The sequence below is a fragment of the Arvicola amphibius genome, chromosome 12 (genome assembly GCF_903992535.2).
Source record: "Arvicola amphibius chromosome 12, mArvAmp1.2, whole genome shotgun sequence".
In the NCBI taxonomy this organism is placed as follows: Eukaryota; Metazoa; Chordata; class Mammalia; order Rodentia; family Cricetidae; genus Arvicola; species Arvicola amphibius.
Window position 1 is genome coordinate 4,265,745 of NC_052058.2, and position 25,749 is coordinate 4,291,493.

The 25,749-nt window shown below is 51.1% G+C and overlaps 1 protein-coding gene across 1 annotated transcript in view; it reads left to right on the forward strand.

Moving 5' to 3' along the window:
* Positions 1–940: 940 nt before the first annotated feature.
* Vash2 (vasohibin 2) overlaps positions 941–25,749 on the forward strand; it is a 33,564-nt gene continuing 8,755 nt past the window's right edge. The window contains exons 1-7 of the mRNA XM_038350169.1: positions 941–1,005; positions 1,572–1,973; positions 10,682–10,770; positions 14,215–14,271; positions 14,915–14,989; positions 22,532–22,913; positions 24,505–24,620. Coding sequence (XP_038206097.1) covers positions 1,698–1,973; positions 10,682–10,770; positions 14,215–14,271; positions 14,915–14,989; positions 22,532–22,913; positions 24,505–24,620 — 995 coding nt within the window. The 5' untranslated portion in view covers positions 941–1,005; positions 1,572–1,697. The remainder of the gene's footprint in view (positions 1,006–1,571; positions 1,974–10,681; positions 10,771–14,214; positions 14,272–14,914; positions 14,990–22,531; positions 22,914–24,504; positions 24,621–25,749) is intronic.

Here is a 25,749-nt window from a genome sequence, read left to right on the forward strand (position 1 = left end):
TCCAGAGCAGACAAACTGTATCTAGGGTTACACAGCTCAGCAAGGGGCAAACCTAGACTTGTTGAGCCTCAGGGTCAGTGGTCTGTGGCTTTTCCCACTTCCCCTTATTGTTCTTTCTCAAAAAGGAAGAAGATCCAGAATGAGGAATGGGGGGGGGGGGGATGAAGAAGGGAAGAAGGAACAAGATACTATCATTAAAGAAAGGTATTTTGGCTGATGAAATGATTCAGTGGGTGCTAGCTTCCACCAAGTCTGAGGACCTAAGTTTGATTCCTGAAACCTACATGGTGTAAGGCAAGAATGAACACCAGCACGTTGTCTTGCGATCTTCACACATTGTGTGTATACACACACACACACACACACACACACACGGGGGGGGGTATTTCAGGGCTGGGGAGGTAGTTCATTTGGTAAAGTACTTACTTGCCTAGCATAACCTTGGGTACAATTCCCAGCATACATGAACGGGACTTGTAAAGCCCTTGTAATTCCAGCGATTGAAAGGGGAGACACCAGGAGTTCAAGGTCATCCTTCTCTACCTAGCAAGTTTGAAGCCAGCCTGGGGGCTGGGGGACCTTGTCTCAGGAAAAAATTGGGGGGGGGGGGAGGAAAAGTCCTCCAAGTCCCATCTCGGGGCCTTCGCCGCTGCGCCTCCGCCCCAGCGAAACTGGACCTTAGTTCCTGGAGAGTCACTCAGGCTCCGCGGGGACACGCAGCATCGGATTTCGCGTGGCAGCCCACCTTCCCTTACTCCGATCCCCTCCCATTTGGGGACCCTGGAGCCAATCACAGAGCTGCACAGCTCCGGGTTGTAGAGTCCCGAGTCCGAGACCCGCCCCTCTTTGTTGCAGTGTCCAATGGACGCTTCCAGAACATCGGCGGCTTGCCCGGGTGACTCGGTTATATGTCACAGAATAACATTCGAGAATGGGCGATGGAATGAGCCAACATTCTCCACAGCTCCAGCAGCCCTCTGCAGCAATGAGGCCGGCTGGCCCGAGGTGGGTCCCAGTGTCCCGCGCGCGCGCGCTCTGACCACCCGCAGCTGTCACTCACGGTGCCCGCGCGGGACCCGAGGGAAGGGGGCGGCGCTGCGCTTGCCCGGGAACCCCGGCTGGAGCCGCCCCTCGCGCGCCAGGGTTTGGGGGGCTTCCGGGAAGACGCCAGGCCTCCTTAGCAAGCAGAAACTGCTGCGGCGCCCTCGCGCCAGCACTGGGTACTCACGTGCCGGCTGGCTTGTGGGTCGGTGGCGATCCACCACATCTGGGGACCCGGGAATGAGTGGAGCCTGGAGGGTACCCTCGTGTCTTCTTGCTACACAGCTGTCTTTCTTCTTCCCATCCCGTCCTCTCTGCACCCCGTGCTCCTTGCATGCCTCCCCATCCCCGGGTGCCGCTGGGTGTGAGTCTTCGTGGCGCCCTTCCAGCCGCCTTGCTAGGTAATCCGCCGCCGGGCGAGAGGCTCGCGTTAGTCCTAAGGGGGTGGGTCTGGGGCAGGGAGGCTGGGGGTGGGCGGGAGCCCCCTTGCCTGTCTGAGTCGCAGTGTGTGCTGTTTCCACTGCTTTCAGGCCCGGCCAGTGAGTGGGAAGCCCGGCAGTTTCCCTAGCGCGTCCTGCAGCCGTGAGAGATGAAGGCCAACCCCGCGGGGCTCTGATCTCCGGCGCGCCCAAGTCCCCCGCCGCGTGCCCCTCACCATGACCGGCTCCGCCGCGGACACTCATCGCTGCCCCCACCCCAAAAGCGCCAAAGGCACCCGGTCCCGGAGCAGCCACGCGCGGCCAGTAAGCCTCGCCACCAGTGGGGGCTCGGAGGAGGAGGACAAAGACGGCGGGGTGCTGTTCCACGTGAACAAGAGTGGCTTTCCGATCGACAGCCACACCTGGGAGCGGATGTGGCTGCATGTCGCCAAGGTCCACCCCAAAGGGGGAGAGATGGTGGGCGCCATCAGAAATGCTGCCTTCCTGGCAAAGGTCAGTGGCGCGGCTGGGAGAAAGTGGGATGGTCCGGATGGGTGGGATGGGACCGACTCAGCCAGGGCATAGCTGGGAGAAGCAACCTCAAGTCCAGCTACTGAGTCCTGTCTCCCTGTTCCGCTGCCAGAAGGGGCAGGCAGCAGGCTTGCTGGTTTGACCATGTAAGGTTAGGCTGAGCCAAAATCCACTAGGTACCCAGCCCCTGTAACATCTTCTTCATCAAAAGCTAGTGTCACCAAGTCAACTCCAAGCCACTCCAAGAAAGCATAGAACCCCAAGTCCACTCCTCCTGTCCTCCGTGGAGTCTTTTGCTCTTCCCCTGTTCCCCTAGCAAATGGTTTATGGAGTGAACTTGTAACCAACCAGCCAGACTCCTCAGCGTGAATCATTTCTAGACTTTTGCCCAATTCTCTTCTCTTCTCTTCTCTTCTCTTCTCTTCTCTTCTCTTCTCTTCTCTTCTCTTCTCTTCTCTTCTCTTCTCTTCTCTTCTCTTCTCTCTCTCCCCTCCCCTCCCCTCCCCTTCCCTCCCTCCCCTCCTCTCCTCTCCTCTCCTCTTATTCCCTCCCCTCCCCTCCTCTCTTCTTTCTCTCCCCCCCCTCTCTCTCTCTGACAGTGATTTTACCTCTGGAACTTGCAGAAACAGTGAACTGTCTCTTTCCAGTTTATCTGGCACCAAGGGGAGAAACGGGAAGCGTTTGGCTGTGGCTTAAAAGGGACTTTCCAGTACACAGGATGAATTAGTCTCCCCGGGTAAAGGAAGAGGCCAAGTGAAGCTCTCTTTTTACTCTGGAGAGCAGCCAGCCAGCCAGCGATTGAACTCGGTGACCAAGGATATGGTTACAGAGGGAAGATGTTCCCTGGTGGGAGTGTCCTGTTATATAAAATAGCAAAATGCAGGCTAGCTGAAAGCCCGGTGTGCCACTATGGAGATGGCTGGCCCGGACCCTAGGGACCCTGTTTGCTGAGGAGGATCCTGAGAAGATGCAGGAATCACTACCTGAGGAGAGCCATGCGGTAGTCAGGTCCTAGCCTGCCACAGCTGAGCATGCAAGCCTGCAGACCAGAAGGCTGTGTGCGCCCTTGGGGAAGTGGAGGAGGCTCCCCGCTCCCACTCCCCGCTCCCCGCTCCACTGTGTTTTATTACTCTGCTAGGCAGGGTATTTATTCTGTCCAGATTGCAGCTTGTCTGGTGAGAAGCTGATGCCTGAGCATCAGCAGGAACGATCTCTGCTCTTGAACACAGACAGCCCGGGCTCTGAGTTCGTCTTTCTCTCCTCGTCATGGTCCTCCAGAGTCCTTAAACATGGAAGAGTTGGCCAGAGGGAGCAGAGGGCGAATGGCACTATTTGGGCTGGGTTTCTGATTCCCTCACCTCCCTCACTGTGCCTTCATCGTCCCCCCAGTTCCACGTGAGGAAGCCCTTCTCTGTGGGAACAAGCATCGGATCTTTGTGTTGCTGAAGATGTCTCATTCAAGTCCTTCTGAGGGGGGATTAGTACAAGACAGTGACCCCCTGCCTCTGTTCTCTGTGGCCTCCTCTTCCTTCCCTTTCTCCTCCTTCCTTCTCCTTTTGCCTCCTCCTCCCTCATCTTCCTCCTCGTTTTCTTCTTCCTCTTCATTCTCTTCTTGCCTGTGCCAGTCTGCTTTTTCTGGAACCTTGGCTTGTTTGCCACCAGGTGGTCCTCGGCATGAATACATACAAGGTGCAGTATGCTAAGTGTTACTGAGGTCATGCTTCCAGTATTATAGCTGAGTGCTTTCTTTTCATAAAAGAATGTTCCAGTCAGGCATGGTGGTGAATTCCTTCCTATAGTCTCAGTACTTAGGGGAGAGATGCAAGAGAATTATAAGTTCTAGGTCATCTTGGGCCCCACAACAGGTTCAAGGCCAGCCTGGAATGTGTATTGGGACCTTGTTTCAAGAAAGAAAAGGAGAATATTCTTGTATTTTATATGAGAGCCTGGTGACAGTTGGTGCTAAGTCAGGATGCCCTTAGCCCAGTGTAGGCTGTGGGCTGCGTTAGATTTGTGGTTGTTGCTATTTGTTTGCTTTTTGGTTTTTTTTTTTTTTTTTTTTTGAGGCAGGGGTCTCACTCTGGACCCTTGGTTGGCCTGGAACTTGTTCTGTAGACCAGGCTGGCCTTTAACTCAGAGATCCTCCTGCCTTTTTTTTTTTTTTTTTTTTTTTTTTTTTTGGACAGGGTTTCTCTGTGTAGCCCTGGCTGTCCTGGCACTCACTTTGTAGTCCAGGCTGGCCTCAAACTCACAGAGATCCGCCTGCCTCTGCCTCCTAAAGTGCTGGGATTAAAGGCATGTGCAAAAACCACCTGGTTATTTTTTTAACTTTTAAAATTTGATTTTCTGTGTATGGGTGTTTCGCCGGCATGTGTGTCTGTGCCCTCACAGGTCAGAAGAAGGGATTTGGTCCCCTAGAACTGGAGTTAGAGTTGTGAGCTGACATATGGGTGCTGGCAGCTGAGCCCAGTGTTCTTCAGCCCCCTCCCCATTCTTTGACAGGGTCTTGGTTGTATCTGGGCTAATAGGCATGTCCCACCACCCCCTGGTGACAAATGGGTCTTTAAACTTGAATAAGAGCGTAAGATTTCACTTTACTACATTGCCTATTTGTGGTTTTTTTTTTTTTTGGTTTTTTTTTTTTTTTTTTTTTTTTTTTTTTTTTTTTTTTTTTTTTCAAGACAGGGTTTCTCTGCAGCTTTTTTAGAGCCTGTCCTGGACCTAGCTCTTGTAGACCAGGCTGGCCTCGAACTCACAGAGATCCGCCTGCCTCTGCCTCCCGAGTGCTGGGATTAAAGGCGTGTGCCACCACCGCCCGGCGCCTATTTGTGTTTTTGAGAGGCTCTTACATAGCCTAAATTAGCCTCAGATTCACTATGTTGAGGCTGGCCCTTGGCTCCTGGAACTCTAGTCTAATAGCTGGTTCTCCATCCTCAGCCCTGGCTCCTGCCTTCAATATCCTCCAAGCCCTAGTTCTTACCCAGGCACAGCCATGGAAGTCTCAAGCTACTCTGTCAGAAGTCATTCCTTGCCAACGCCAGAGCTTGGCAGTCCTTCCCGGGACCAAGTTTTCCTCCTTTAGCCAAGCAATACCGTACTGTAGGGCATTTGCGCCAGAGGTGGCTGGCGGGATGGTGCTGAAGTTGGGCGAGACTGACTACTTTATCCATAGACTGTGAACCGAGGAGGCAAGAGAGGATCTCGCCCTTCAGCTACAGGATGTTCCGTTAGGGACTGTAGTAAGTTCCGCCTGAAGGCCCGGGTATCTCCTCCTGGAGCGGGGGGTGGGAAAGGACAGGGTGGGCAGTTTTTACTTGAGAGCCTCTCTCCACTGTGACTAATCTTCCTTCTCCACCTGTGGTAGCTGAGCCCAAGTGAACACTTGACTAGGTCCAATCCAGGCTTTTGCTGAGGTAATTTAAGAAAAGATGGAGTCATTGGAGTTACACAGAATGGGCAGGGAGTGACAGAGGGTGACAGGTGCCACTGAGCAACTGGCCCTTCTCAGTCTGGCTCTCGTGCGTCCTGATGCCCAGAGCCCAACTGCTGAGACCAGAGCCCAGGGCGGCTTAGTCAGAAAAGCCACTAGGTTTCTTGCAGCCTCTGTGCGTGTGTCTCATTTTCGTGGTGATTCTAAATTTGGAAAGAATTCACATTAGAGGGTGAGATCTGAAGTGTGAGCAGGGACTGGAGACTCCTGCAGGCTCTGCCCCTGCACCCTGTGCTCTCAGGGTGCGCCCTCCGTTCCATGGCCTGGATTCAGAACCGTCTGGATCTTCCCTAGGTGTGACTCCGGGACCTCTGCCCAGACCCCAGGCTGCACCCTTTGATGCAGGAGTTCTGGGCCATTCTGGGATTCTGACTGTTTCATGCTACTTCTTCCGGTTCCCAGGAGGGTCCTGCTGCCTGTGCAGTAAAAGAAATGCTTTGGTTTCTCCTTGTTCTTGTCCAAGGTTGCTTGAGTCAGGGCTTCTTGCTGCCTCCCTGGCTCCAGGCCTGGCTTCCCCTTCCCTTCTTCATGGTCTTGCCAGTTACACACCTGTGCCCACCTGCAGGACTCCCTCTTGCCGTCTGTCAGCATTCTTGTTTGGCGAGAAGGAAAGAGGAGAGGCAGACCGCCAGAGTCTTCTCTGTCACTCTGCTTATTCTTCCCTGCTTACCCCCACAGCCTCTTTCTCCACATCCTTCAAACTTCCCTGGGCTTCCTCACCAGCCCTGGGCCTGCCTTTCAGAGCGTGCCACCAGCAGGGAAAGAAGGAGGATGACATTTCACAGGGCTTTGGTTTGTGTCATTAGTGAACTTAACCCTTCCCAGGGGGCCACTGTTTGCATTTCTCCTTTAGTAAACCACTTTTTGTGACCTTATTTGTTTATCGTGGTGAAATCCATGATACGCGACCTACCTTGAAGTATATGGCCGCTGCTGTTTGGATTCTGAATGCCCCAAAGGCCCACCATGGAAGGCTTAGCCCCCAGCCCGGGATGCTGGAAGTGAGGTGAGGAAGGATTTAGGTCATTAGGGAGTGTGCCCTAGAATCGGGACAATGACCCCCTACTGTAGAATATTAGTTTAAGGTGTGTTGCCTTTGTTTATGCTCTGGAATATTTGTTTAATGATGCAAAGATGTGTGAGATTAAATGAAATTCCCCTGTGGTCAGGAGGTTGGGTCAGCAACTAGCTGACAGGAGGTGGTAGGAAGGAGCCCGGTGGAGAAAGTTTTTAAGGAGGGGCGAGGAGAAGCAGGAGGGCTTCTGGAGAGACACCAGCAGGAGAGGAGGTGAGCTTCCTGCTGTCCAGACTCTCTGAGGAGCAGAAGTCCACCTCAACCTTCCAGTCTTGAGTTCTTCAGAGGGACAGAGATTTAGTTATGCTCCCTTCGTAACTTTGAGTCGGTGCCTGAGGGGACAGAATTCCCTCAGCTGCAGCTCTTCAGCTACTGCTAGGATAGCCATGAAGACAACAACCCCCTGCGCCTTCCCCTCTCGTTTCTGGGATTCCCTGAGGTGACCGGACCTTCTCTACCACATGCTCCCTCTAAGGGTGTGCTACAGGTACAAGTGACCGTGACCTGAAACCTCTGAAACTGTAAGAAAAAGAATCAACCTTTGTTCTCTATAAGCTGCTCATCTCAGGTACTTTGTCCGGATGATAGAAAGTTCTGTGACATAAAGAACACGCACGTGGTCGTGGTTCCATCACCGCCTGCATCTCCAAAGCCTTTCACGGCCATACCCAATAATGCCCGCCCAGTGCTTACTCCCTGGCAACCACTCCCCACTTTGTCTATGAAGCTGACCACTCTAGGAACTTCACGCATGAAGAATCACATGGAATTTACCTTTAGAGCTGTCAGACAGGTGTGGGTCGCTTCCCCACCGTGTGGCTTTGGGGATTAGACTCAGGGTTGGTGGCAAAGGCAGACGTCCTGCTGAGCTGTCACCACGGCCCAGTGTTGGCTGTTTAGAGGTTGGCTTGCTTCAGGGTTCGCCTGCATTTCGGCGTGTCCCCAACACGTGCCTGTCTTTGAAAGCTGATTAGCATCTCCCTGTGTCAGGATGGAGTGTTGTTTATTCGTTCTACCCATCCACAGGCACTGAGCTGGCCCCACTTTTTCTTGGAGTCTAATGTGCTCTATCACTCTATGAAGACTCCATGAGTTAAGGGCACCACCCCCTCATCAGCATGTTGAACTTGGCAATGGAGTTGATGTTCTTATCTCCTATCGAGTAGAAAGATATCCTCAGGAAGCAAAACCTCAGGGCTGTATGCCTAGGAACTAGGATCCATGCTGATTCTGAGCCTCACATGTTCCTGATGGATACTGGCACGGCTCCCCCTGCGTGTACCATGTATAGCCCCATCCCTGCTGCCTTTGTATAAGTTCCCAGGGCGGAAGGGGTAGTGTTGTTATTTTACCTGCATGCAAGCGGAGGCTGTAGGAGTCCTGTCCTGGACCAAGGCCTCCAGCTGGTAGGAGAGAGACATTGTGGACATTCATCGTTTTATACCTCAGGGGCCCTTCTGGTTTATACTCCAGATCCAGCCGGAGCACTGACTGCCTAAGGTACTATTCAAAGTTGCCCCAGGCAGCTAGCTCACCTGACTTGAGGGTGTGAAGAGCAGCTGATGGTTTTCTCCACAGAGCATCTTGGCTCTCCTGACCACAGCCCTGCTCCAGCCCACGTGGGGGACACTTGCATTTGTCCTCCTTGAGAGCAAATGTGGCCGCAGCCCGCTGAGGTGATTGCAGCTGTTTTCCTAAATCCCTTGGGCGCCGTTGGCTGCTATTCTGGGGGCCCAGCTGCCTTTGGAGTCCTGCTTCACACCCTGATCTATGGGCTCTATGGGGTGGAAATAACTCTGTGGTCAGCTCCCAAAATGGACCCTGACCCAAGTCACAGGCTACCCGTGTGGGGACTTGGTCTCTCACGTCCCTCACATCCTGACATGTCTGTGATGGGATCTGTCTCCCTTCCTTCCTGCTCTGAACCTGGCCTAGCACTTACAACATGGAGTTGCTGGGTGGGGGTGTCTGTTCTTTAGCCTCCCTTCTCTTCCCACCTCTTTGAAACCTCTGGTTTGTTGTTATGTAGGCTTGGTAGACATGTGGGCGTCACTGCGAAAAAACAAGGAAGTCTCAACACTTGCTAATGTTGGTCGGACAGAGAATTCACATGTGAGTTTGTGTGAAAAACTGTTTATGTGTGAGTGTGTGTGTGGGGGGGGTGTCAAATCGAGTCATGGGAACAAATGTTAAAATTGGAACCTTTTTCTCTCCAGAGTGACTCTCCCAGACAGGGAGTTTGAGTTGAAGTTGGAGAGAAAACATGGCTTGTAAAACAGTTGGGCCTGTGTGCGTGTCCACAGGGCCAGGCTCATGCTTACAGTTGGCCTGTATGCATGTCCACAGGGCCAGGCTCATGGTCACAGTTGGCCTGTATGTGTGTCCACAGGACCGGGTTCATGCTCACAGTTGGCCTGTATGAGTGTCCACAGGGCCAGGCTCATGCTCACAGTTGGCCTGTATGCGTGTCCACAGGACCAGGCTCATGCTCACAGTTGGCCTGTATGCGTGTCCACAGGACCGGGTTCATGCTCACAGTTGGGCCTGTATGAGTGTCCACAGGGCCAGGCTCATGCTCACAGTTGGCCTGTATGCATGTCCACAGAGCCAGGCTCATGCTCACAGTTGGCCTGTATGAGTGTCCACAGGGCCGGGTTCATGCTCACAGTTGGCCTGTATGAGTGTCCACAGGGCCAGGCTCATGCTCACTGTTGGCCTGTATGCGTGTCCACAGGGCCAGACTCATGCTCACAGTTGGCCTGTATGCGTGTCCACAGGGCCGGGTTTATGCTCACAGTTGGGCCTGTATGCATGTCCACAGGACTGGGCTCATACTCACACACAGCCCCTTGGCTGGGATATACCAAGTGTAGCTGCTTTCCTTCCAGCTGAGGGGACAGTTTCTGTGGATTTAGGATGCCTCAGAGCCAAGGTTGAGTAGAGGCACAGAGAGGAAACGATTGGCAGGGAATGTCTGTGGAAATGGTGCACAAGTGGGGGCTACCCCATGCTCAGGGTGGGCCACCCCATGCTTGGCTTGGGCTACCCCATACTCGGTGTGGGCTACCCCATGCTCAGGGTGGGCTACCCCATGCTTAGCACTGCGTGCCCATCTCCCACTGTGCCCAGCTCTGCTGCCCAGCCAGGCTGGCCCCATTCTATCAGCTGTTTCACGAGCAGCTTCCCCTTCCATTTGCAAAGCTGGCCCTGTTTTCTCCAAGGATGAGACTAATCTTTCCTTTCGCCCTTTCTACATCTTTGAAGAAGCTAATGCCTTAGAGGAGACTCCTCCCTTAATCCTGCATTCGTAAGGACCAAGTTCCTTAGTCACCAATGACAAAGCCCACCACAGACGTGGAGACGACGAGGAGTCATTGGAGATAAACAAGCATAATGTGTTCCTGTCTGGCTGGTGTCCTGGTCTCTCGGGAGTGGTTTGGCTTAGTGCTGACTGTAGGCACTTGCGGGAAGAGAGTTGGCTGGGCTGCCATGAGGGTGCCTCATGAAGCAGGGGCACAGCACTTACCTGGGGAGAGTCAGCAAGCCGAGGGCCTTCCTCAATCTTGTCCTTGGGGAAAAGGCTCAGGGAGGGAAGCAGTGGGCATGGGAGGTGTGTGGTGTGGAGAAATGGTACCCATGGCTGGTACCCACTCTTCTGTAGTTATTTATCTTGGGAGCTGTTTGTCTCATGTCCTGTGTCCACGATGCTTAAGAAGGGAGCACGTATAATGAGGTCACTGTTAGCCAGGCTGCAGAAGGGACCACATGCTAAAAATTTAAAGATGAGTGTCCTGGGCCACTCCCTGGGATATTCCACAGGACATGGTCCCTGGCCTCAAGAAGGCAATGTCCCCACAGAGAAGGCAAACTGTTCACTCGGCATCAGGAGGTCCATAAGAGAGCCATGGCACAGTGGCGTATGTTTGGAGAGGGGCCTAGAGGGCCCTTCAGTGGTGGACAGCTGTTTTAGGAGGGAGATGCTGTGGGGGAGGGGCTGTGGCTGCTGGTGATGACACCAGATGTGTGCTCCCAGGGACAGCTCTTAAGTCCAGCCCCATGCCCTGCTCTAGGAGCTGTGCCCGAAGTGACTCAGTAACAGGAGCCCCCCTCTCTTTCTCTCTGTAGCCTTCAATTCCCCAGGTCCCAAACTACAGGCTGTCCATGACGATCCCAGACTGGCTCCAGGCCATCCAGAATTACATGAAGACACTACAGTATCCTTTCAGCCAGGGGCTGAGCACCCTGGACAAGGGGTGGGCATGGTGATCGCAAGCTTAGTGGCATGTCTGTCACCTGCTGGTTTGCCAGAGCTCTGGTAGGCTGGAAGATGTTGGAAGGGCACCCTTGGGAGAGAGCTTGCAGCACACAGGCTAGCAGAGTACATCATGCAGTGACCAGAATGACCAGGGCTTGTCCCTCACACAGCGGTAAGGTTGATCCACGGGGAGCTTGTGAGTTCCTCTTTTCTTCTTCCCTGTCTTTCCTCTGCCTTCCCTGGCATCCCCTCTTCTTTCCATTCCTTCTGTTTTTTCCACTTCTTGATTGTCTTTGTTCCCTTTTCCTACCTATTAGCTTTCCTTCTCCTTCTTCCCCCAGAAATGATAGGATAAAAGGGTAGATCATTGAATCTACTTTTAAACTTAAAAAGCAACTATTAGTCTTAAGTATTTTACATTGATATGGATTTTTGTTTGTGGATACAAATTTAAGGATCGCTTCTGGTATTTTATTAGGCTTAGGAGTCTGATGGGGAGCCAGCTTCCATGTGCTTTTCCAGAGGTTGTGCTTCTGGTTGACTCTGCAGAGAGGCCCCTGGCATGTCAGCTTGCTTTCTGCTTGCTCCTTCCCAACCCTGAGGCTGAGAGAACTTGAGGAAGCAGGAAGCCTCTGCCACAGGCGAGAATGATTGTGCCTCTCCTGAAGGGATCAGACACCCATACCTTCCAGGGCTGCAGTACACCCCAACAGATTACTTGATTAGCATCTCAGTTTCCACTTCATAGGTCATCGCCTTCCTATGCGGTACCTTTCTCATGGAGTCCTGACTCCTCCTCAGGAGACTGTGGCTCTCTCCAGAGAAAGACTGGCAGCCCCAGACCCTACCAAGGTTATTGGGTATTGCTGCTGACCTCCAAACTAAGACCCTACATGGATTGTTGGTGGTGGCTGAGGAGCATGGACTCAGGCCCGAAGAGCTGTCCTTTTTCAGTGGTCACTTACTCCTCACCAAACACTCCAGATGACCTGAAGTTAGAGCAGCTCTTGCTTCTGCTTCTATCTAGGATGAGGCCTTCCCAAGGATGATGAGCCTGGCTGAGCTATATGTATCACAGGGACAAATTTGCATATATTTTGCATATCATTTTCTCCCACTGATAGAAAAGTTGTCACAAATACCTGGCTTTGTCCTCATTATTGCTCTTGAAGGGTCCTCTTTTTGCTTTTCCTCTGACCCATTAATGATGGCCATTAGCCAAGATTACTGACCTCAGAGTAGACAGTGGAAATCACAAGGGAGAATAGGGGACCAGGTCATCAGGCCTTTGGGGCCATGATCAAGGGAGGCAGAATAGAAACGTTTCTATTTCTGACCTGGTGTGTAGTTCCTAGGGTGCCTGACTGTAGCTGGAGGCTTTTCTGCCCCACCTGCCAGTCCCACAGCCACTTATAAAATACTCATTCAGAGGCTTAATATTAATTATAATTGTTTGGCTGATGACTTAGGCTTATTACTGACTAGCTCTTACATTTAAATTAACCATTTCTGTGTAAAATATATATATATATATATATATATATATATATATATATATATAGCCTGTACTGCTATGAACATGGTCCAGGTCAACCCCTCCTAAGGTGCGATAGTTCATATGACCCCTGGTCCTGACTGAATTTTCTATCCTGCCCAGTTCCACAGACATTCAGTCACAAATAAACACACAGAGACTTATATTAATTATAAACTGTTTGACCTACTGCTCAGGCTTATTACTAACTAGCTCTTACAACTTAAATTAACCCATAATTCGTATCTATGTTTAGCCATGTGACTTGGTGCCTTTTCCCAGTAAGGCATTCTTATCTTGCTTTCTTTGCATCTGGCTAACGAATGCATCTCTGCCTTTCCTCTTCCCAGAATTCTCCTAGTCTGGTCACCCTGCCTATACTTCCTGCCTGCCTATTGGCCAATCTGTTTTATTAAACCAACACAAGTGACAAATCTTTACAGTGTACAAGAGCATGATCCCATAGCACAATCCAGCAGTCAGAAGTGGGGCAGGAAATCATGAGCTATGGCCTACGACTGGATTCTGCTTTTGAGTCACAGGCTGTTTATTTGTGCCCTTCATCTGGAGGGCAGTGTGAGGTGTGCCCACCCTCCAAGCTGCTTGTGTCACTGGTACACATAGTGAGTGAGTCCTACACACCCCACTGGATACAGCAGCTCTGGGAGAGCAAAGTCGCTCTTTGTCTGCATCCCCCCAGCACCCAGTTTACAAATAGGTTTTTGTTTGAAGCAAAAAAGCAAAACATAAATCAAGTTAAGCTAAAAAAAAAAATTGTGTCTCAGAAAGCATGACATGAGGGAGTATTTGGTGGTATAGCTCTGGAGAATTGGGCAGTCAGTCAGAATCAGGATGTGGATAGTAGTTGCCATCTGTTTAGGTTCGTGGTGTCAAGTGTTGGTGTGAAATAAGTGACGTGTTAAGTTCTTTATGCTATTGAAAAGTCTGTCATTCATCCACTCCTCCATCTTTTCGTCCATACATTGATACATCGGTCATCCCATACATACCATATATACATCCTTTTGTCCACTTATCCATCCATTCATCCATCTATCCATCCATCCACCCTTCCATCCATCCATCCACCATCTGGTCCTCCATCCACCCATCATCCATCCATCTTTCCACCCATCCTCCCATCCACCTCCCTATTTACCCGTTTACCTCTCTTCTATCATCTGCCTATCCATCTGTCCATCCATTGTCCTCCTCTTCTATCGTCTTACCATCCATTTGTCCTTCTGTGCATCTACTTTTTCTTTCCTTTCTATCCTTCCACTTGTTTATCCACTGAGCTGCCCACTCATCAATGAATTCACTTACTTATTCCATTTAATAACGTTTGCTAAACCTGTGTATGTTGAGCTTCTTCTGGGCTTTATGGGTGATCCAAAGATAATAAAAGAATGGTCCCAACTCTCCAGGGCTTCTAGTCTAGCACATGATTTAGACATGTGGTCAAGTAACTGGGACACAGGGCAGACTGAAATGAGGTACTATCAAAAGTGCATTTAGAAATTAGATTTTTGGCAGTTAAGAGCACTGGCTTCTCTTCCAGAGGGTCCTGAGTCCAATTCCCAACAACCACGTGATGGCTCATAACCATCTGTAGTAGGATCTGATGCTCTCTTCTGGCATAAAGTCATACATGCAGATAGAGCACTCATATATATAAAATAAATAAATAAATCTTTAAAATAAAAAGGGGAAGAAGAAATGAAGTGTCCAGGCTGTTGGTCCCCTTGCCACTGGCTAGAAAAGCGACTACTCCCTTATCCCCTTGAGAAATGCGAGTCTGTGTGGCTCTCTGCTGGGTGACCAGGACTTTGGAGCGTTCGTCACTTTGCCTTTACATGTTCCACACAGATACAATCACACAGGGACCCAGTTCTTTGAAATCAGGAAAATGAGACCTCTGAGCGGGTAAGTGCTGCATTCTCTCCTGTGAGAGAGCCACCAGTGCCCTCTCTCAACCTCTGTCTCCGTCTCCTAGGTCTGTAGAGGGTGGAGGTGCCCCAGGGCCAGACTGTGGGTAGAGCTGAGGACTAGCTGCTCTTGGCAGCTAAACTGGGTGATCAGGACTGACTCTCAGGCCAGGTGTGCTACCCACATCTTTAATCCCAGCACTTGGGAGGCAAGTGGATCTCTGAGTTTGAGACTGGCCTGGACATACCAAGTTCCGGGCCAGCCGGGGCTACATAGTGAGACCCTAACTCAAAAAACACAGACCAGACTGACTTTCAGGATGGCAGAGGCCTAAGAACTCACTCATGAGGCCTGTCTTACTTGTCCGTTAAGGCCAGATTGGGAGGATGTTGTGAGGTTTAACTTGGCCCTCTCTGAGGTAACTGGGAGGAGCCTGTGGACTTGAAGATCTTAGTTCTGTCAAGTGCACATGTGTTTAGGGGTCTCCCCTGGGAATTGAGTTGTTCCTTTTCTGTTTAGATTTCTGCATGGTGCCTAGTGTGGAGACAGGCCAACCGACAGACGGATGAACTGACGGACCGTCAAAGTGACTACATAAATGCCCAAGTCCTGAGATCTTCTGTTGTGCTCTGTCCCACAGGTTAATGGAAACGGCGAAAGAGATGACCCGAGAATCCTTGCCTATCAAATGCCTTGAGGCAGTCATTCTGGGCATGTATCCTTTAAGCTTGTGTGGTCACTCTGTGACCCTGTTCTGGAGCTAGTTGTGTCTTTGGTGTCCTTGTAGAAAAAGGTCAGACCCCCGTGGTACTTCTCTCAATTTGACCTGGCTGGAGTTGAACAAAATCGATGCTTGGCTCCTTGGGCCGGCGTTCATCTAACCTGTTCTCTGTGGAGCAGTTGGGCTAGTGACTGTAGATTCAGCGGTCACCAGGAGAATTCAGGTTCAGATTGTGTGTGCGTGGCTCTCTCCTGCTCTCTCCTGACACTGTCGCAAGAGTTAAACACTGAAATGGAGTTAAAGCAAGGCCTAGAGGGCTAATATCCAAATCCATCCCCACGGGAAGTGTGAGAGCGGACTGCAGAGAGGAGCAGGTGCTGGTGGTGTGTCATGGGAACCCAGTGGGCGCAGGGGCTGGTCTCTTGTGTGTTATCATTTGCACCACAGTCTTGGCTCTTTTCCTGTGGAAGGAATTTCATCCAGAAACTCTGTGATGACCCTGACTAATGGTGGTAGCAACTGAACAAAACCAGATAAGAGCCAGAGAAATGCTGGAGCCTGTGGGGTAGTTGGCTAAGAGGACCATGGCCAGGTGTCGGGTTAATAGTCAGCCCCAGATGAAGGCTGTTGGCTTCTTGAGTGCGGCCCTAAGTGGCTTTCAGTCTTCTGAAGCTGAAGACTGACGTGGTCTCATGCCTGGGTGTTCTATTTAGAGTAGCTTCCAGAAAGACAGGACAGTGGAGGCAGCTGGACTGGGTCGGCAGAGCTCTTTGTGGTCTTGCAGGAGGGAATGGTGAGACTTGGACCATGACCTTGGCAGCAGGATCAGGTTGGGCGAGGTAGTTGCCAGGAGATAGAGTGTACGGGATGGGAAACCAGCCAGACATAGGAGCTGACAGGGAATCAGCTAATACAGGCTTCCCATGAGGCCACAGATGGAGAAGACGCGTGTGAAGAATCGAGTGATGGGAGTGTACTGTATCTGTACAGGCTTGCACTGGGACAGAAGCAGGGAAGGCTGAGGGGAGGGTGTCTAGGCCTTAGCTCTGTGGACCCCTCCATTTCTGTCCTGCATGACGATGCCACGGCCCAGGGGAAGGACTTCAAAGGAAGGCTCTGACTGTAGGGCATGGGTTCAGATGTGGACTGGCTGGATCTGAAACATGGAATCTGGGCTGTTGGGGATGGGATATTTGGAGGGTTGGGTTTTTGAGGGGTGGAGCCATGCTCGAAACACAATTTGGGTGTTGGAATGTTGGGGAGATGGGAGGAGGAAAAAAATGGTTGAGGATGAAGCTCAAAGTTCTTTTATCTAGATGGACACAAGGAACCAGTGAAGGAGGCTGTCCTTGCTTATGTTCTGTTGCTGTGTTCAATGCCATGACCAAAGCAACTTAGGGGAAGAAAGGGTTTATTTCTGTTAATGCTTCCAGATCCGAGTCCATCATTGAGGGAGGTCAGGGCAGAAACCATGGAGGAATGCTACTTCCTGGCTTTTTCCCTGGTTCATTCTCAGCTAGCTTCCTTATGCAGCCCAGACCGACAATTCCTCCAGACATGGCCACAGGCTAGTCTGATGGAGGCAACTCGTGTTGAGGCTCCCTCATTTCAGGTGATTCTAAATTGTGTCAGGTTGACAATAATGTGCTGGGGTATATAGGCCACCTTGTCCTTTGCACATTGTTAACCTGACACAATTTAGAGACTTCAAGAAACTCAGAGGTTGGATGGGAACCGGGAAAGGAGATAGCAGTCAGTGAAGGCATGCTTCAGAATTAGATGGGGACAGATGGATGGTCTAGTTTGTTTGGACTCTTAGACATGTGTGGTGTATGCATGTTTGTGTGCTGGTATTCAGATGCACACACTATGTGTGGATACAGAGCTTAGCAGCTTAGCATTGGACACCTTTGATCACTTTCCACCTGTGTGTGCGTGCATGCGTGTGTAATGTGTGTAAGTGTGGGTATGCACATGCCACAGCTTGAGTGTGGCAGTCAGAGGACAGCCTCGGGTGTCTGTCCTCACCTTCTACTTCATCTGAGACAAAGTCTCTTCTTGGTCCATTGTAGTGTACAGCAAGTTATCTGGCCCTTAGGCTCCCGGGGATCTTCCTACCTGTCACCCCACCTCACAGTGGAACTGATGGGGTTCTAGATGCGATGGGCCATACCTGCTTTGTGTAGGTTCTTGGGATTTGAACTCAGGTCCTTTGCATGTGCAATAGGAGTTTTAACCCACTGAGACACCCCCCAACCCCACCAACCATCTACCTGACTTTCTGAGACAGGGTCTCCCACAAACCTGGAGTGCTCTGGCTGGGCAAGCCCCTGGGACCCTCTGGCCTTGTGTCCCAGTTCTGGGGTTATAGCCTGGCACACGCCACCACACCTGACTCTTATACAGAGTGGAGATCTGAACTCAGGTCCTCACCCTGACATAGCAAGTACCTGTTTGACAAGACAGGGTTTCTCTGTCTACTGTCCTAGAACTTGCTCTGTAGACCAGGCTGGCCTTGAACTCACAGAGATCACCGGCCTCAATCTCCCAACTGCTGGGATTAAAGGCGTGCGCCGTCATCGCCACCGGACTGTACAGCAAGTACTTTAACAATTAAACTATCTCTTCGACTCCTTGTGCCTTTTTGTTTTGTTTTTGCTCTTTGCTGGAGACCAAACTCAGAGCCTTGTACAGACTAGCCCAGCACGTTACCCAAGCTAGACTTCTGTCCCCAGATTCTCACAGGGTCTTGTGCTTTGTCATGTGTATGTCTTTTGTGTGTTTATTGCTGGATGTTAAAGCATGGGCTCCGCCCCCGCCATTGCATGTTTCCACGGGACAGGGAGCTTCTGTGCCTCCCTGCCACTTGCAGGGCACACAGGGGTCTGACCTGAAGTACGGCTGTCCATCTGTGCCTTAGTTAGCATTTGGAAAATGAGACCTTGGGTCTTTGAGAAGCCTCTCCCAGATCTCCCTGCTTGCCGGGTAAAGGGGAGACACACGTTAGAGAGTCAGGCAGGATGTCAGGCTTAGGGGGCAACAGGACTCTCAGGACCCCGCTCTTGACTAGCAGGACTGGGCCATGGTTGTAAGCGGAACACCTTGCTGGTGGAGGCCAGCAGAGGACACAGGCCAGACGCTGACAAGCCCTACTCAGCTGCTCTGACACCTGCTGAGTGTGCTGGGTATGTAGGCCACCTTGTCCTTTGCACACTGTTAACATCTGAGAGTCATTGTTCCTGGAATTACCCAGAAGCACCAGGGCTTGCAGAGAATAGATCTAGGACCCCGCCGGGCCAGTGCTCTTGGTTTTGCTTTGTTCTTACCTTTGTGGCATTTCAGAGCAGAGCAAGGCAGGTGGCGAGTGTGGGAGACTGCCTGTCACGCTTCCCTCGGGGAAACCGGACTCTTGGCACAGACCTCCACCCGCAGTTACAACAGTTCTCTTTGCTCTGTGTCAGCGTTCCGCTGTCCCGCTTTCCCCTCGGGACGGGAAGAGTGATTCAGGTCATGGTCAGTATCTCCCAGAGTTTCCCACTGTCCTGAGAAACAAGGTTTTCTTGACAACCGGCAAGCTGGTAGGTTTGGTGACTTCTGGCCACTTGTCCTTCTTTTCTCTCCAGTGTGTGTGTGGGTGAATGTGCATGCGGAGGCCAGGGGACAGCTTCTTTATATTAGTTATTTATCTATGGAGGCAGGATCCCCTGGTGGCCCTGAACTCATCAAGCTAGCTAAGCTGGCTGGCCAGGAAGCCCCACAAATCTACCTGTTTCTACTTTCCCGCCAGGGATTACAAACCTGGGTTCTGGGTCTTGAACAAGTGCTTTACAAGCTAAGCTCTTTCAGCCTGTGTGTGAAGTCTTTTAACTTCAGCCTGAAGTTCAGGATCCCTTCCTGGACGGCCACTTTGTACCTTGCTAACTAACGTGTGTCCTCACTTTCCTATGTGTGCCAGACACACAGATCTTAAGTTCCGTGTTCTTTTTGAATTTGGCAGATGTTTGGAGAAACGGCTACTGTGCCGAGCCTCGCTGGGCAGATTGTGCTGCTGGCTGGTCAAGGTCCCATGTGCACAGGGAGAGACACACTTGGCACTGGGAGCAAAGCTTGAAGCGACTGCTGTCACAAGGAAGCTATGTTGGCTGATTTGTTTAGTAACATCTTTCGAAGAGGAGCCTAAGTTGTTTTGTTTTGAGGCAGAGCCTTACTATGCATTCCAGGCTGGCCTTGGATGGCCTCTAACCTCCATGCTGTGAGAACTATAGGCCTATGCCATTGTGCTCGGGTATCACCTTGTCTTTTTGGTGGCACTGAGGATTGAACCTGGACCTCATGCTTGCGAGGCAAGTGCTTTCCTATTCAGCCATAGCTCCAGCCCTATCTATGGCTTCCTGATAACGTCGTTCTATGTAAAAGTCGTGTGACCGTCTTCTGCCTTAGTTACTTCTCTATCGCTGTGGTCAGACACCATGACCAAGGCACCTGATGGAAGAAAGACTATTTGGGGTCTGCACTTTTAGAGTGTGAATGGGAACATGGCCACCGGAAGCCATGGCCCTAAAGCAGTAGCTGAGAGCTCACATTTTGAGACAAAAACCTCAAGGCAGGGAGAGAGCTAACTGGGAATGGTGTGAGGTTTTGAATTCTCAAAGCCTATCCCCAGTGTGATCAGCAACCCACCAAGGCCACACCTCTTCTAACAAGACCTTGCCTCCTCTAACAAGGCCACACCTCCTAGTCCTTCCCAAACAGTTTCACCAACTGAGGACCAACCAAATACATGAGCCTGTGGGTCTGTTCTCATCCAAACCACCAAGCCTTCTAAACACTCAGCTTTTTTTTAAAAAAAAAATATTTATTATTTATTATGTATAAAATATTCTGTCTGTGTGTATTCCTGCAGGCCAGAAGAGGGAACCAGACCTCATTACAGGTGGTTGTGAGCCACCATGTGGTTGCTGGGAATTGAAATCAGGACCTTTGGAAGAGCAGGCAATGCTTTTAACCTCTGAGCCATCTCTCCAGCCCAACACTCAGCTTCTTAAGGAAGAATGTATGTGCTAAGGACTGTGGTTTCCACTGTGTTTTCTGGACAGGGTTTTACTAAGTAGCCCTGGATGGGCTCTAGCTCAGAGCTCTGTCTGTCTCTACCTCTCAAACCTGGGATTAAAGGTGTGTGTCACCGTACCTGGCTCCTGTGTATGTCCATTATGGCTTCAGGATGTATCCTTCAAAAACGTCCAGGGCCTCCTGATGGCCAGACAAGGACACTGAGATGACACAGGGTCGGTGATCAGGGGCCAAGTGACATTAGGACTTCGCTCAGGGGCCAAAACAGTCCTAAGAATTGAGACGTGGAAATCTCTGCGGTAGAAGACAGGTTTACCCAGTTGGGCTGAGATATGTCATCATGTTGTCAGGGAACATGTGATTAAGATAGATTCTTTTAAAAATATTTATCTGGAGGGAAGGCGCTGCAGTCCATGCACGTGTGTGGAGGTCGTGCACGTGTGTGGAAGTCGTGCACGTGTGTGGAGGTCGTGCACGTGTGTGGAGGTCGTGCACGTGTGTGGAGGTCAGAGGACAGCTTGTAGGGTCAGTTCTTTCTTTTCATCATATTGCACTCTGGGGATGAAACTCGGGTCATCTGGTTTGGTGGCAGGTGCCTTGTCCTGCTGAGACATGTCAGCTGTCTGCAGAATGAGGACCGAGAGCTGTGCCTACCCTGACCTCACCGTCACGCAGTGCCATGTCAGCATTCAGGTTCACCTTAGGAGCATTCTACCAAGAGGAATGACCAAAAGAGTTTCTAGGAGAGTTGGCTTGAGGGCTGTGAGATCTAACCAGGAATGGTGTAGAATTTCTAGAGGGGCTTGGAAGTGTGGCACCTTTTGCTTAGCCATCAAGGGCCTGGAGTAGGATGTTAATTCAAGCTACTCCTCTGCAATTATTGGTCAAAGCCAACACTGTAGTGGCTGGAGAAGGCAGCGCTGTTGGTAAGGTGCTCGCTGAGTTTGCCCGCCCAGGACCAGTGTTAAAACAAACCCCAGGTGTTGAGGCCTGCACTTGTGATCCCAGTTCTGGAGAGGCGGAGGCAGGAGGATCCCCAGGTCTCACTGGCCAAGCAGTTTACCTTAATGATCGAGTTCCAGGACAGAATATCCTGTCTCGAAAAGTAAGGACAGCAGAGGAACACCAAAGGGGACTTCTGACCTCCGCACTCGTGTGTGTGTGTGTGTGTGTGGCACACACACACCTAACGTCATGGCAAGAGGCTGCCACTAAGTCACTACAGGCCAGTGAGCTGGGAGAACCAAGGTGTGCCATGTGAGTTTGGGACTAAGATGGAACTTGGGACCGAGGGTAATCGTTTTCTACATGGTAGCCCAGGCTGTTGGCCCAGGTATGCTAGGTGTGATAGGAGTAGCTAACTGTTGCAAATGTTACTCCTTCCAACTCCTTTCTGTCCCCCCACTCTCCAGTTACCAGCCAGCCTTGGCCTTACATTGCTGTCTCTGGGATCCTGATTTTCCTTTCTTGCCTGGCCCACCACAGAAGCTCTCAGTTCCTGCCTGCTTCGCACATTCTTATTGTGTTTGTTTGGTTTTTCACACAGGGTTTCTCTTTGTAGCCCTGGCTGTCCTGGAGCTCCCTCTGTAGACCAGGCTGGCCTCAAGCTCGTAGAGATCGGCCTGCCTCTGCCTCCCAAGTCATGGGATTATCGGTGTGCGCCACCACCGCTGCCCAGCCTGATTTTGTTTAAAAACACACTTGGCTGGGGAAACTTGCTCAGGAAGTTGCTGCATAAGCATGAAGAGCTGAGTTCGGGTCTCCTGAATCCACATGAGAACAAACAGTGGTAATGTGTGCCTTGGTCCCCAGCACTAGAGGGATGAGACAGGAGAATCTTGGGATTTGCTGGCCAGCCAGTCAAGAGAAATGGTGAGCTTCAGGTTTAGTGAGAGATCTATCTCCAAAAATAAAGTGGTGACCAACTGAGGAAAGACATCCGTGTGCAGCTCTGGCCTCAGCGTGTATCCTCATGGTTAAGTATGCCTGTATTCACATGTACACACACATGTGTACACACCTACAAATAAGTAAATAGAAGCATCTTAAATAGCTCCATGGGCCTATGGGAAGCCAGGCAAGGAAAAGGGGGCCTGGTTATTTTGTTTTGCATTTAACTACTGAGGACGGCAGCTTTTCTCTCTATTCCATATTCATTGAGTACCTAGAGAATCCCTCACAGAGGATTCTTCTGGAAAGGTTAGTTAGATACTGAGACAGGGGGATGGACTCACTGGCCCCAGGAGTAGTGTCTCATCCTGGGAAGCCATGCTCTCTGAAAATCATGTTTCTCTGTGTAGTCCTGGCTGTGCTGGAACTCACTCTGTAGACCATGCTGGCCTCGAACTCACAGAGAGCCACTGTCTCTGCCTCCCGAGTACTGAGATTAAAGGCATGCGCCACCACCACCTGGTGCTCTCTGAAATCTTCAGGCCCCTGCCTCTTCCTTGACTCCATTTGTCTAAGATATTTAACCAATGGGCAGCCTTCCATCGAGCGGTTCCCCATCAGCTTTAAAACCTATTTCTCAGGAAACTACTTTCACCATGTCGTGCTGGGGATTTATTGCAATGGTTACTACGGCTCACTGGGCATGAGCCGAAGGGCTGAGCTGATGGACAAGCCGCTGACCTTCCGGACTCTGAGCGACCTTGTCTTTGACTTTGAAGACTCCTACAAGAAATACCTGCACACGGTCAAGAAGGTCAAGATTGGGCTGTACGTCCCCCATGAGCCTCACAGCTTCCAGCCCATTGAGTGGAAGCAGCTGGTCCTCAACGTCTCCAAAATGCTGAGGGCCGACATACGGAAGGAGCTGGAGAAGTATGCCAGGGACATGCGGATGAAGGTGAGTGCTGGGACCAGTGTGTGGTGTGTGTGAGTGATTTTCCCGTTTACCCCGAAATACGGGAAAGAGGAAAGGAGCGTTTATTTCCGTTCATGGTTCAAGGATACTCTACATCGTGGGAGACACTAGAGCCGTAGGAACCTGAAGCAACTGCGGCCACAGCTGGGGCTCAGAACACATCCTCCGTTTTACTCAGTTTGGCTTCAGCCCATGGAATGGCGCTCTCTGCAGTAGTGTGTAGTTCCCACCTCAATTCATCCAGCCTAGACACTTCCTCACAGACATGGTGAAAGAGTGGCTTCCCCTGGGAGATTCTAAAATCCCATCAAACTGAGAATCAAGATTTAACAAGCACAGTATCTTTTGCTTTTTCTAAATGGCAGGAAGGTTTCCTTGCTGAGTGGCCACTCTGTAAAAACAAGCCCTCCGCATCCTCCTTTGATCGGACAGTTAGACTGTGTGCCTGTGACACTCCCGCTCCTGCGCCTGTGAATTCTACACCCTCAGCTTCAACCAGCTCTGGGTCAAGGATAATATGAAAAAAGTTGCAGCTGTACTGAATATATATAGTTTATTATTATTATTATTATTATTATTATTATTTCCTAAATAGTATATAGTTGAACAGCTATTATGTCTTAGGCACTACAGGTCATTCTAGTTGAGATCAATCAATGTTCACAGGAGGATGCAAACATAAGGGACTTGGATACTTATGGATTTTGGTGTCCCTTTGCGGTCCTATAACCAATTCCCCAAAAATGTCCCTGATGGGCAAATGTGTTTCATAAATGAGAGCTGAAACCACCTTAGATGTTACAAATTAAGTGGTGTCTTTCCCCTTAATTCCTTCTGTGAACTAACATCCAAAAATAAGAGGCTAGCTCTGTTGCTCAGGTACTGTGCGTGGAACAGAGGGACTTCTCAGGCTGAGATGGTCACCCTGTCTTATGGTCTGTTTCAGAGTCACGCTGGGTCTGTTTGGCCTGCGTCACTGGTTCTTGGGCATTAGGTTGTAAGCTGGTGTCAGAGTGGTCAAGAGGGGCATTCACTGTGCTGAGCTTGGGTCTGTGGCACTCAGTATCTACTCTGTACTCTGTCATCTCACTCCTAGTGACAGCATGCCCGCTTGTCCCTGTCCCTCCAGGGCCTGTGGAGTCACTAGGAGAAAGTGGCTTTTCTGAGTCAGGCATGTTTACCTTCAGTCTTCAGGAGCTAGAATGGTGATACTGGTAAATTAAAGACCATTCTGTGCCCGAACGTGGGAAGGGGGAGTCAGCAGCAGCTGGTTTCTGGGTGCCATGGAGGAGACTTTGCCTTTCAGGGAGAGAGTCTTCTAAGCAAACAGCTCCAGGAGGCTGAGGGGCTGGGCTTGGTTCCCTCCCTCCACAGAGAATGGAATGAAGTGAAGGTTCTTGTCAATCTCCAGTCCCCTTTTCCTTTTCCAGGGTAGACTGTGAGGGACGTCCATCCTGGATAGGCTGGGGTTGGGGCGTTGTGCTCTTGGAAGGTGAGAGGTGGGGGTCCTTAGGATCCAGTGTGGCTAACTCCTCCTAATCCAGTGTGGCTAACTAACTCCTATCTTCTTCAGATCCTGAAACCTGCAAGTGCCCACTCTCCAACTCAAGTGAGAAGCCGGGGAAAATCCCTGTCTCCCCGAAGGAGGCAAGCAAGTCCCCCAAGGAGGCTCGGCAGGCGAGACAAGTCGTGAGTGCTATTTTCCCTTCCCTGGCACACACATTTGCAGGGGTCTCCAGACCTGTGGGGATAAGCTGAGTCCCCTCAGAGAGGACTGTCCCCGTTCAGAGGTCATGCTGGGAAAGGTGCTCTGGTGCATGCCAGCACTAGGGTGGCAATCAGCTGAGAATGAGCTGAAAATACAGCCAGAGGGGAAGGACCCTGGAAACAGAACCAGGGAGTGTAGGTCTGGCATATGCCTAGCTATGTAGGAGCTGTACCACCGGGGCATTTCTTGTGACTGTCCTGACTGTTTGAGTCAGTACAGACCTGCATTCCTCTGTGCCCAGCAGGGTGTGGGTGCTGCGAGCCTGGTGGTACAGAAGCACTTCCAGGCTCCTCTTCCCTGGCTGGTGATGCTGCAGCTCTTTCTGAGGTCAAATGACTCACATAAAACATGCCAGTTGAGCTGCTCAGAGTCCCCGGAGTCCCCGGCGCTGACCTGCTAGCAAGCCCTCGGCCACAGCACACTGAAAATTCGCTGTTTGCTGAAATAACGGCAGTGGGTTGTCACTGCAGCCACTAGCGTGCTGGGGTTGGGTTAGGAGTCTTGGTTGAGTCCCTGCTTAGTCACACTGTAGCCATGTAGCCAAGCAGACCCTGGTCCCGAGGGAGTCACGGTTTGCATTGGTAAGAGGTTAAGAAGGTTTCCTCACCTGTCTCCCAGCATCGCTGAAGGGGTCTGACTAGATCACGTGGTGGGTGTGGCCTGTTAGTGGTAAACTGCTTTCCTCAAAGCATGTTCCGGTCAGCATGTTCATTCCACAGGTTCTGTGGGAAATGTTAGAGTTTGCTATCTTAGTCCTAAGTCCTGTAGCTGGTCACTAGGAAGCCAACACAACCCCCTGGATTAAGGAGGTGGCAGGGGCGAGGGATGGTTGAGTTGGAGTGACAGAGCAGGGTTTCCAGTTCCAAAGAAGGCTCTTGTGCTTCGTCCAGTTGCCCGCCCCAGATTTTGCATGGATGACTAGCAGAGGCTCACTGAAGTGACTGGTGGCCTGGGAAGGGGAAGTTCAGGGCCTCTACAGTGAGGGAGGCTGACATCGGGGTGCTCCAGAGAGAGAGGTTGACATCGGGGTGCTCCAGTATAGGCCCATTC